General features: G+C 46.1%; 1 protein-coding gene across 2 annotated transcripts in view; it reads right to left on the reverse strand.

Moving 5' to 3' along the window:
* Positions 1–12,999, reverse strand: part of STX18 (syntaxin 18) — a 120,669-nt gene that overhangs the window by 6,865 nt on the left and 100,805 nt on the right. For both annotated transcript variants that reach the window (XM_030801430.1, XM_030801431.1), the window contains 2 exons: positions 12,446–12,561; positions 8,815–8,903 (listed from right to left, as the gene is read on the reverse strand). In XM_030801430.1, the coding sequence (XP_030657290.1) occupies positions 8,815–8,903; positions 12,446–12,561 (205 nt within the window). The remainder of the gene's footprint in view (positions 1–8,814; positions 8,904–12,445; positions 12,562–12,999) is intronic.

The raw sequence follows: 12,999 nt of genomic DNA on the forward strand, positions 1-12,999 counted from the left end.
GTGCTCAGGCTGGGTGAGGACGGGTGCCCTGACACCAGGGATACATGGGAGCTTCTTGGAGCTGAGTGAGCTTGGCACAGACAGTTGCTCTCCCGGCCATTCTTGCCAGTTTGATATGGGCCAAAGAAAAGGATGGAAGCTCCTGAAACTCAGCACAGAGAATGGACAGGAACAGCTCCTTGCCCTCACCACAGGTCCCCACAGCCCTGTCCTTGTGTGTCCACTCAACTCCTGGATTGTGCAGGGAGTCAGGGGCGTCCTGCATTTCCTCCCCGATGCATCCCGCAGGCCCCACTTCTCCAGGACACCTACCCTGGCCCCTAAGCTCAAACTTATTTCTCATATTCCTGTCCTTGGCCTACCATTTCCTGAAAATATCTTAGGATAGTAGCGCCCGGCCGTCCCTTTCTGCCTTGTAATAAACTGTGCCCATCCCAAACTTCCTGTGTCACTCTGAGCTTCCTGAGGGTGGGAACTGTGTGGAATGTAACTTTGCAAAGGCATTGCAGTTATTCTTTCTTTCATATTGATTAAAGCTGCCATCAAATCCACAAATATCTTCTGAGGCATTCTGTAAGCAGGAGTGGGAGGGACAAATACAGGTGAGCCTCTAGAGGCCCCGAATCGACTGAAGATCTGGCTTATCATTTGCTTAGTAAACCAAAAATACGAGGGAAACAATGTTTATGGGAGGCAGCTGATCACCATGGGCTATGCTGGCACCTCATGCAACAGCCCAACCTTGTTGCCATTGTCCTAGGGCGGAAATGAGTTGCAGGGTCTCCCCAGCAGCCTCCTTCCCGCCCAGGATCCCTCCCCTCCAAGTACCCCAGCTGTGCTCTATGCAGGCGCTCTTCACACACGCGCCCCTTCCTAAGTCCACCATTTCGCCCCCCGCACAGGCACTTGCTGTATTCAGCCCTTCCCCTACTGTCCACATTCTACCCTCATCATTTCTCACTTGCCTCCAACCTGTTATCCAATCCTTGGTCAAAGTGATCTCAAGTGCTGGTCATGCCAGAATGCCTCATGCTGGCCTTGCCCACTGGCCCTACAGATCAGGTCTAGGGCACACTGTTATCCATGCCCTGGCCACACGACATCTCCCACCTCAGCTCTGCTCTGACAGGCTAGCTTCCTGCCTGGCTGCAGAACTCCACGTGGTCCCTCAAAACCCCAGGCATCTTCCTAGCGATCTGATACCTCAGGGCAGACTGAATCACCTTCTCTTACTTCCTCCCTCTTGTCACCAAGTTCCCCTGTACTTGGCTCTTCAAGGACATTTCTCACACTTGTTCAGGGGGGCCTGTCTTCTCTCTGTGGAGGGCAGCTATCCTCCTTTGGACCCTGAGCCCAGCCCAGGGCCTCACACATGACAGGACAGCAGTTCTCGGCCCTGGCTACTCCTCAAAACACAAGGAGGCATCTGCCGCACTCCAGACCTACCGGGCCAGAAAACAGGGGGAGGGGGCAAAGCTCTGGGAAGGGGGGAAGTGCCAGGAAAGCTCCCTGCAAGACCACCTCATCCACAGCAGGGGGCCATGCTGGCTGCTGACACAGAATTGCTTATGGCCCCTTTAATTAGGCAAGGCAAAGGCTATTTAAGAGAATAAAACTTCACTTTTGAGTTTGAAAGTATCCGCTCTGTTAACTTCAACAGTTACTTAAGAGGACAGTATTTAAGGAAAACATGTAATTACTAAAACATGCAGGCACCAATTCACTTTGGCTAATTCAGGTACTATTCAGCTTTTCTTGGGTGGCAGCATTTTCTTGAATTTTTCTAATGACAAAATATGGCCCTGGCCCTGACCTTTTAACTCCACAGTCCCTTTTATGCTTTGAAACTGTTCCTAAACAAAAGTAACTAGTGGTTTGGGGTGATTCATTCCTGGACTGTTCCTTGGGAACAAAGCTTTTCTTGCTTCCTCCCCAACTTGAGGGCCTGTGGTATAAGGCACTTAGGTGCAGCACCTCCTCTTAGACTTCTTCGTAATTGTTACTTCTGATAGCTCCATGCCCGCCCTCCACTGCAGTCAGGAGTGGGATCAGATGCCGGCTCTAATTTCCTTCCACCCCACCTGAAAAATACCTAGTCCCTAGAAGAAGAGAAGCAGGTGCCTCAAGGATCAAAGGTGCTAAGGGCTGAGGAGAGAGGTTTGCCAGCGGCCAGGAGTTTTAATGGACAGCCGCCTCTGTGTTTAAAAAACAAAAGGCCTATTTCCCAGACAACTACAAGGTCACTATTACTTAAGGAGGCTGGCAGAGCCCAGGACAATTAGGTCATGGCAAGGCTGCTGACAACACTGACTTGTACCAGGTTTCAGGATGGCTTCCAACGCTGTCTAAATGGCAAACCTGTGTGCCTCCCTTCGTCTGTTGCCAGGTGGCAGGCATAGTGGTGGATGTACCAGGTGGATATGGGAGCCAGTTCTGGGGGCCTTAATAGGAACCCTGGGGCAACACTGGGCCAGCCACTGGCTTCTGGTGGGCCTGTCAGTTTCTTTGGGGACAGATGTGGTGATTCTTATCCTTTTCTGCCTCACCCTGAGGATGCAAAGCCACGGCTGGACTTCCAGCCCCTCACCTTCTACGCAGTAAGCTGTTTTGGAGGTAATAATCTCTGGGCATCTCTGTCTTTGTCACTGAAATGGGGATAGTAACAGTACTTAAGTAGTAGGGTTGTTAGAAGGAATACACGAGTGAATACATGTGAGTTGTCTACCAAAGTGCATGGCACATAGTAAGCTCTCAGTGAATGCTGTCTATCATGATTTAATCTCTTGGGCGTCAGTTTCTGGACATGCAAAATGAGTGGTCAGATGCTGTGGGACCCCTTCTACCCTCTAGTCTCAAAATCCTAGAGGCCTGCTGTGGCTCTCCGCCATTTCAATCTCCCAGACACTGGGAAATGCACCCATAGCATCTTCTTCCAGAGCTCGCTGAGCCTCAGTAGCTAGTATCTGTCTCTTTGTGGCCACACTTTGCAAGGTGCGGTGCTGAATATAAGACCTGGTCTCCAAGGTCAGCACGACAGACAGGGGCATCTAGATGCTTTGTGAAGACAAACCTGAACACAATCAAGGAAATTCTCATTTTCCTATGGAATTGCAAAGGAAGGTGAGAGGCCTAGATGGTGGGTACGGCAGGCAGGGTGGGCCCTCCATGCATGGTGGTTGCCAGCCGCTGCTCTGGGCTCCCTGCATTGGCCCATCTGCTCTACGCTGTTAAGGTCTCTTACCAAAACACAATACTTTCCTTCAGCTAGACCAGCACTCTCCCCCACCCTCCAACCATGGCAGCACAGCATCATGTTGAACAGCCTAGGACTTGGGACCTATGTGACCTTGGGCTGGTGACTTAAGCTCTCTGTAAAACGGGGCCAGCAATACTCTCTCCATATGGGTTGCATAAATGAACATATGCTGAAGGGCTCACAGCAGTACTTGGCACATGGTATGTGTCACATGCGTGTTAGACAATATCATTATTCAACTGCTTTATCCCATTTAGAAGTCAGTTAGACTTTCCAATCAAGCCCTGCTAAAAGGTTTCTAATCTGGTTTAAAGGATACAAATCCACATTGTGAATATATTGTTATAGAAATCCTTTTCTAATCTAATCCTCTTTACTAAAATTTTCAAAAGAAAATCACTCCTACAAAGGCCTTTGAGTATAAAATGAGGCCAAGAGAAGTATTTGTGTCACAAAGAGCCAAGAAAAGCTAACTGAGGAGCACAGGGGGACCATCCCAGAAAGCCCTCTGGCCCATATAGCTGAGGAGTCAACTGCCCAGCCGTTTCTAGACTCTTCCAGACATGCTTTCTCTGTACCAAACCGCTTCACACTTCTGGCTGTGTGACCCTCACCTCGATCTCCTATGATCCTCATAATGTGACAGTAGACGGACTCTGCCATATCCTTCTGGTGGAAGCCAGCATTTGCTGTGCCCCTGTAAACCTGGAACCTCCCCAGAGTCTGTTCAGCTCTCACTATGTGGCGTTCAGATTCCGCCAACTCCTTGTTCTAGATGCATGAGCTGAAAACTGGCAAGCCCTGCCAGCCAGCCACTGAGGGTTTCTATGGGCCTACCTCAGGGGACAGGGCCTTGGAAGATGCCTTTCATGTGGATTTAAGTAACAGAAGCCACATTCATGTTTTAAAAAATTATCCCAAGGAGTACATGAATAAATGCAGGTGGTTTTACCTGAGGCAAGTAAAGTGAATGTGTGTTTAGACAGGGAGGAATTTTCTTGATGTAACTTTGGAGAACAATTTGGTTCCACTCAGCCTGACCACAAACATCTGCGAACTCAAAGGCATTAATATACCTGTATCATGAGTTATATAGGGAAATTTATTGTGCAAATCATATAATACCCTGCAACCATTTTGAAATATGTAATAACTGTTCCTTTGGGTTAAACAATGAATTATATTGCTATTATTGGGCTTAATTCATTATTTTACCCTGAGGAAAAATTCCGAAACAGTGATTATGAATTATGACCACGATTTGCTACAACATTTTCCAATTTAAAACTAACTGTTGTATTTCTTTCTCTTTATTTTCAAAGTTAAGCCTTTTAAATAAGATTTGAGTTAGTCAGACTATAATATATGGTACTTAGCTATTATTCCCAATTAAGAAAGAAGTTAACTGGACATTAAATGGCCTGTCATAAAAGTACTGAACATTACAGCCTTCTGCCCGATCCTCTTGCAGTAACACAATAAAAATTAGGAAGTCCTGCTGATTCTGATTGCTTTAGTCATTGATACTACCATGCTAGAGTTACCAGTGTTACTGGGAGTGGCCGCTGGTGTCTTTAGACAATGACTCGGGACAGTGGAATGAAACAGAAGCATGCTGCATCAACCTCAATGTAGGAAGAGGAGCCGTACTCTGACCTATCAGTTGCTAAAACACGTGCAGGGCATGCCACAATGCACAGACATGGCAGTATCTTTCTGGGAGGGAGTCACCATTTGCTCTGCCCTGCCCTCTGCTGGGTGCTCTTACAGGTGCTACTGCATCCGGCGCTTGAGACAATTCTGTGGGGTATTGATTCTGAAGAGATCACTGATGGCTGTGATTTCTTGCCTCAGCTTACAAAGATAGTAAGTGGTATAAATTCATAGCCAACTCTGTCTCGTTCCAAAGCCCATGTTCTCTCATCATCCCTCCACGGGAAGGGAGCATCAGGTGATTACCGATATCCTCACTGCCAGCCTTCCTCTGGTCCAACTCTCACACCTACAGGCTGCTGAGTCTTGCAGCTGTAAAGGTTAACATACTTAGCTCACCACTGCCTGCCAGAGAAAGGCAAAAATCCTCAGACAAACAACCCGCACTACTGTTATTCTAGCTATTTCCTTTATGAAGAGTGGTGGAGTGCATTAAAAAGAAAGAAAAAAAAATTCCAACACAGAAGGTAAACTCTTCTTAAATACAAACGTATTCTTTCTTAATGAAGAGACAGAGCTGTACACATTTTTTCTTTAGCAAAGAAATGGGGCAATGGTATAATATTTGGGGAAATGACTCATTTCCACTAATAAAAGGATTTCATATAAACCGGTGAAAACCTAAGAGATTTTTAAGAAACTTCTGCCATTATTTGGCTGTAGGACGGGAATATGATCCAATCCCTCTTTACGTTCCTTTGTCGGCTTCTCCGCCCCAGCCTCCCTCCAGTGGAGAGTACCCCAGGGTGGTGTCGACCCCTTCTCCTTTCTCGCTGTTCATCATGTTTCTAGAGAGCCTCACCCAAGCCCACTGCTTCAAACATCGGCTGTAAGATGTCTCCCACATGGTTTCTCTAGCCCGAGCCCTGGAGCCCATAGACACCTCTCATAAATGTCCCATGGGTGCCTCAAACTCACACCTGTCTACATGAAATTCATCCTCTCCTGCTCAGCCCCAGCCTGCCCACCTTCTGTGCACCCTCCCTCCTCCTTATGACCCATGTCAGAAAGCTCAAGGTTCCTTCCTCATCTCACACTTCAGTGCAGGCCATTTCCTGCGCCACAGCTCTCAACACTACCTTCACTGCCACTCCTGGCTCAAGGCCCTCCTCATCTCTCAACGTGACTGACAGCAATGACTGCTTGGAATCCCTGCGGCTGTCCTCCTCTAACCACCCTCTATACAATGGGCACCTCGAGGGTCTAGGTCCCACATTTGCTGGATTTGGAGAGCACTTAATTTAAGTCGTAAGGTGAATTCTGGAACACGGAAGAAGCTGGAAAGGAAGGCAAGGAACTTGCAGGGCACTTTAAGGTGTTTGAGTCATTTCCTTAGTTCAGAATTATTTTTGTCTGTAAAGGACAAAGACAGCTCTGCTTAGTATTCCAAAGAAAATATCATAGGCTCTGAAGGAGAACCCTCAAAGCAATCTCAGGAAAGTCAGGGCTAATGGTACCATCACTGGAATCAGTTTCAAGCTTCCAAGGCAATGATTTTAAAGGGGAAATCACTCATCTGGGTGGATAAATCTGTGTAAAACTGAATTGTATATGAAAGGCATATGAAAATGGTCTGAGCTCCAGCTGCCATCCTGCATGCCCTGATCCTGCCATGATGGCATGCACGCCACAGTCCTTCCCTGCTCATGGCACATGGGCAGCTATGCCCAATCTCTTCCATCCTGTGCAGGGAGAGGCTCTTCTGCTTCTTAGTACAACCTGCCACTCTGAAGGGTAAAGGAAGGGGAAACAGAATTTTTCAAGCACCCCATGTGTCTGGCTCTTTGTTGCACGCACCTCATGGGCCAGCTCACTCAAACTTTAGCCCCACCTGTGGGGTGGCCATTATTTGCCCATCTCACAGATGAGGGAACAGAGGTCCACAGCAGTGAGAGGGCCCAGGGCTGCAATGATGAGGCTGCGTATGGACTACAGTCAGACAATACACTGTTCCCACTAGGCTGTGCTACCTTTTGGCTTTTTCGTCTTCACTTGTCCATGCCATTTTTAGGAAAGAGATTTGGTTTCCGTCTTTTATTTCAGGCATGGAGAAGGAACAGGAAGTCCAAAGAGCAAGAGGATGCTGACCCAGTCCTCTGCCCTTGGCGGCCAATGCTCACGAGAGCAGACATGTGGACCTGGCCATCCCTGGAGGTCCCCAGCCTGCACAGCTATGCTTACAATGACACTTCGGTGGGCCGGCGTGGCTGTTCTGACTTCTCTGCCTGGCTGGCCTATGTCAGTGTGCCACGCTGCTCCTGTGCATCAATACTCGCCTAGACCACCAGAACTAACTGGAAAAAAAGCACGGGGTTGGAGCCAAAGGTTGGCTCTGCTGCTCTACTGGTTCTGTGACGTTGGGTAGGGCTTTAGTTTTTGTGCGTCATTTTCTTCAACTGTGTAATAGTGATAATTCCTACTTGACTGGATTGTCATGAATATTCAACAGGACAACATATGTAAAAGGCTTGGGATAGAGAAGACATTCATAAGTATCCATAATACTAGTAATAACTGAACACTAGAACATTCTAATGGTTATTACTGATGATCCCGTTTTACCATTGAAAACAACCTATAGCTTTTATGTTATACTCATCAAAGTCACTCATGCATTCAACAAAGAATTCCCACACACTGTTCTGGGCTCTAGGAATGTGGTGAGGAAAACAAGACAAGATTCTGCTCTCACAGAGCTTGTGCTCTATGAGGGAAATCAAGTACGGTCATGGGACACAGTATCTGGGAGCTGCTGTAGGTGGGGTTGCCGGATCTCTCTGAGGAAAAAACACCTGAGACCTGTAACACATGCCAGGAGTGGATAGAGAGAGCTTGAAATTTCAGGTGGCATAAGCAGCAACACAAACACCTCAGTCTGAGAGGCTCAAGGCTGGGGAAAGACTGGATCCCATTCTTCCTCAACAGAGCTGTCTTCACGCTCCACTTCTTATCTTCTTGAGGGCTGGAAATCCAGCTCTTCCCTGATTAACTAGGGGACTCTGGGCAAGACGCTTTGCTGCCTTTTGCCAATGTTAAAATGAGATGCTAATGTTCCACCACCTCTTTGTGCAATTATTAAGAGTATCATGGATAAAATGAGAATCAAAAAGTTTTGTCTACTGCAAACTGCTGCACACTTAAAATGCTATCACTTGCCAGGCAGAGTCACTGGAGGCATGCTGTATGGTAGTCACATTCCCCACGTCTTAGGCAGAGGACATTGACACATCCTAGCAGCTCTAGGTGACATCTGTTCCCACACACAGATAGCATATTCCATTTGGCTTCTGTCACACCAGTGTCCAGATGAGCTGCACACAGACACTGCTGGACCTGAGCTGGCAGGGGCTTGGCAGACCTATCAGCTTCCTTTTGAAACCCACCCATAGATGATAAGCTATAGCAGCTGGAAACCAGAGGGCAGGTAACTAAAAGGAGGTGCTATCAGTAGTTAAGGTGTTACTCTTTTCACTTTTCAGTCATTATCTTACTTTTTTCACATTACCATAGCATTAGCAATTCAAACAATTAAAAAGCATCATAGTGGCATTTACTAAAGACCCATTTAGTCTAGAAGACTATTTTACTGTTGTTGAAAAGACATCTATTATTAGTAAAAAATCTTCCAAGGCAAAATGTCTTCTTTAATTATGCTACTGCAAATTTAAAGCATATGAAAAGCACCGTAAGAATTAGGAAATCAAATGGGAAAGTGTATATAAAATACACATTTTAAAACTCAGTATAAAAATAAGGGCAAGGGCATTGAGGATGAGTTTCTCCTCAATGAAACAGTCTTATGAAAACCAGTTAAAAATAAATAATTAGGCAGAGAATAGCATTACCATTTGTATTTCTTCTGGGGATAACTCATCTTCGCCTTTGCCATCTCCCCACGTTCCCAATTCAGGTTGTGTTTCAGCCAAAATCTTTTCTGTTAAAAAAAAAATTGAAAATAGAAGACCAAATATTTGTTTTAGAATAGGCTGGCTTAGGATGTAGTCATAACACAAACATGAGATGGAACAGAATCTTACAGCTTTGTCTATGTATTTCATGATCTTTGGGCTAATATTCAGGCACTGCAGACATGATTCTTTCACAACATTTAGACTTTAAATTGTCTTTGTGCAGGCACGTGCATGTGTGTGTGTGATGGGGAGGGGTACCTATGCACAGTTTCAGTATCGCACTGATGTCAGCAATGGCTGCAAACTAAATGGACATTATTCAGAATGTCTTCAGAATTCTTCAGAATGAGTCTTAAAGTATGTTTTACTTCAAGACACATACATCCCTGTCTACTTTTAAAGACTGTAAGAGATAGATATTTTTATTGTAAAAAATACATGTGCATATATACATATATACATACATATATATACACACGGAAGTGATATACCGTTCTCCAATCCTATTCCTCTCCCAGAAGTTACTGCTTTGATGTAGCTTCATAGTTTTTATCTAAACATATTCACATACAAAGATATATGAGTCCCTGCCTACCCATGAAATTCAAGTAATACAGTTTTGTGTGTATGGCTGCTTGCTTTTCACACAGATATCAATAGTAACATGCTGTTCTAAAACTTGCTTTGTATGATTTATTGATACATCTTGGAGATGGTCCAAGTAGATCTACCTTGTTCTTTTAAATTGCTGCATGATATTCCATCGTGAGGATACACTAGTCTTTAGCCATAACTACGCTGACAGACCTCAGTGGTTTCAGACTGTTCACTGGTGTAATGGTACTGTGTCCCGGTCTGTGCTTTGTGCACATGCTGGAGTGACTCTCTAGGACAGATACCTGGGCATGGAACTGCTGAATGGGAGCGTAGGAACGTTTTAATCTGGAGAACTTTTTCATTATGGTCAAGGAAAGGTGATGCATCCTCCATTGAAGCATGTCAATACCACAGGCCCCTAGAAAGGACTGCTGCCGCCCAGGATGACAGTAAGAGGTCTGTGCAGTTCATCAACGGGGTGGGGTTGGGAGCAGAGGGAAGAGGGATGGCAGGTATGGATCCTCGGGGGAGACTGTAATGAAGTCACTTTGTGTCTGTGTCTCAGGGCTTATCAGTGAGCTTCCAAGTACTCAAAGGCAAATATTGCTTCTTTTTCCTTTTTTCCTCAATCTCAGTATATTTCCTGTGGTCAATCTCAGCCCCATGAGATGGCAACAAGTCCAGATCTTTGAATAGGGGAAGAGAACATAATGATAGCAACAATGTAGAGAAAGCTGACTAGGCAGGCCATGCCTGAAAGTTATGGTTATTTATTAGAAATATATCTTTACAAAAAAAATCTCCATGTCATCCACAACTTAGTGCATGCAGGCTTTGAGAAAAATGGCTGTTTTTACCAGAAGTGCCATTATAGAAAAACATGTGTTTGTCAAAGGTTGGCTAAAAGTATCTTTAGAAATGATCTGGTATTTTCCTGAGATGACATTCTCTGGGTAGGAACATTTGTACTTTCATCCACCCCCACCCCCACCTTATGAGCTGTCTCCTACTTGTCCTCATTATGGTATCCATTTCAAGCTTTTACTGTTGTTGATTTCTTTTTTAAGGAAAAAAACATCAAAATTAGAAACAGAAACCTTGTTCATATCTGAACCAAGCATAAATTAACTCTGAGCTAGAATGGGAAAGTTCTCTTAGCAGAACTCACACTCTACAACATGCTCATTTGTGGCCATCAGAAGCCTTCTTGACAGGCTGCCCTAAGGATCAGCCTGAAGCACAGCACCCACCATGCCAGTCCTCTGCCCAGGCTATCCATGCACCCTGGTGCCACAGAGGCAAGTCCAGACTCCCTAGTCTGGCATTCAAGGCCCCACCCACCCTTCCAAGCTTACTCCCACCTCTCCTCCCACTGATGGGCTTCACTGATCCCAAGGGGTCTTCTTTACTGACTATATTCCACCCAATCTCCAGGCTTTCTGGCCTCTGAGCATTTGCTCATGCTGCTGCCTCTGTCTAGAACTTTCTAAGCTTTCATTTTTTATTTTTTCACGTCCAGACTCACTTCTTTTTTTTTTTTTTTGAGACGGAATTTCACTCTTGTTGCCCAGGCTGGAGTGCAATGGCACGATCTTGGCTCACCGCAACTTCCACCTCCCAGGTTCAAGTGATTCTCCTGCCTTAGGCTCCCCAGTAGCTGGGATTACAGGCATGTGCCACCATGCCCGGCTAATTTCGTATTTTTCGTAGAGTTGGGGTTTCTCCATGTTAAGCTGGTCTTGAACTCCCAAACTCAGGTGATCCAACCCGCCTTGGCCTCCCAAAGTGCTGGGATTACAGGTGTGAACCACTGCACCTGGCCCAGACTCACTTCTTAGTGCCACCTCCTCTTGAAGTCTCCCTGGCCCTCTGCTCTCTCTTGAGGTACTACTTACTTTACTTATTTTCTCCCAGGGGCTAGAGTCTTATCTTTCCCATCAACTGTGAGCTCCCTGAGGGCAGGAATCACATCCCTGAAACTTATTGAGCTCCAATGTGACAACCAAAGGAAATACTCATTGGAGCTTTCCAGATTTTAGTTTTCACATTAGAGAAGCTCAACTGGTAAGTACAATGCAAATATGCAAAAATTTGAAAAAACCCTAAATCCAAAACACTTCTGGTCCCAAGCATTTCAGATAAGAGATACTCAACCTGTAATTTCTGTGATATGTCCAGGACCGTGCCTAGCATCTGGAAGACAAGAGTTAATAAGAACTGCCATGAGACTATGGAGAAGGATGCTAAAGGGGACTCCCAGGTCTCTCCTGGCTCCAGCATGCCATCACCCTGTGATTCACACAAAGAACCCTGCTCCACTCTGCCTTTGAGATACAGTAAACTATGCAGGCATCCCTACGCGGGGGTACCAGCCAGACACACAGATCGCAGACATCCATGACCACACTGTGTATGTCCCCCCACATTTTCGGACTTCATGGAGACCCTGTATTTCTTCTGTATCTCCTGTGCATCAGGAACTATTCTAAGCCATGGGACCTCTAGTATCTGTGGTGACAGGCAGGACATCAGTTCAGATTTGCATTTTGTCCTGTTGGTTTGACTGGCTGTGAAAGGCCGCTGAGGTTGTACACTCTACCCGGACGCAGGCCTGGCAGCTCAGAGCTGACATGCAGGGCATGGCTGCCAGGGGGGCAATGCTGCCTCTCCTGAGGCCGGCACACAGGGCTCCTGAGGCAGACAGCTCCCGGCCTCACCCCTCCAGCAGGCCCTTTCTCCCGGACCCCACCAGCTCCCGGGTGACTGGGTGAATGCACCCCCTGCCTCCGTGGCACTGATGAGATCAACTGTGACAGACACAAAGGCTGCCGCCTCCTGCTTCCTTTGCTTTATGCAAATACGAACACCAAAACATGTCTGAGACTGTGCTACTTCGTTCCTGTGCTGTACTCCTGCCAACATGCCACAAGGAAGAAATGCAAGGCGAGATTTTCATCTCAATTCGTACCTGGACGTTCTTCAGTGGCAGGGTTTTCTTCAGAGTCTTTTGAAGGACTCCGTGAAACTTTCTCAGAAGATGTGGATTCTCTTGTCTTTGTATTTGGTTCTGGTTCCAGCTTAGATCTAAAAATAAATAATTAGCAGTCAGGTATTTTATTTCCATAACAGGATTCCTTTTTCACAACAGAAGGAGTCACATGTGACCCTGCACTTTTGCTGTGTGTCCCTGTACTGGGGAGCAGTGACTGCCTCTGGGCCCAGTAGCCATCTGGACACACCTCCACTGGGGCACTTAACACTGGCATTGTTGCCTGCAGGGTAGAGATTGTGCACGCCCTCTGCATTTGCAGCCACGGCACAGTGACCAGCATGCAGGGGGAGGCTGCAGTCGATATGTGCTGAATACACTCCATAGATTGACATACCACACTCAACAAACCCAGGAAGCTGGATTGATGCTTATCCAGCAGTTGACACTAATGCAAAAAGATTGCTGAGTATGTTATTAATTATAATATATAATACATATTATACATATATTCATATGTATATATACCCCCA

This window comes from Nomascus leucogenys, chromosome 20, assembly GCF_006542625.1.
Source record: "Nomascus leucogenys isolate Asia chromosome 20, Asia_NLE_v1, whole genome shotgun sequence".
NCBI lineage: Eukaryota > Metazoa > Chordata > Mammalia > Primates > Hylobatidae > Nomascus > Nomascus leucogenys.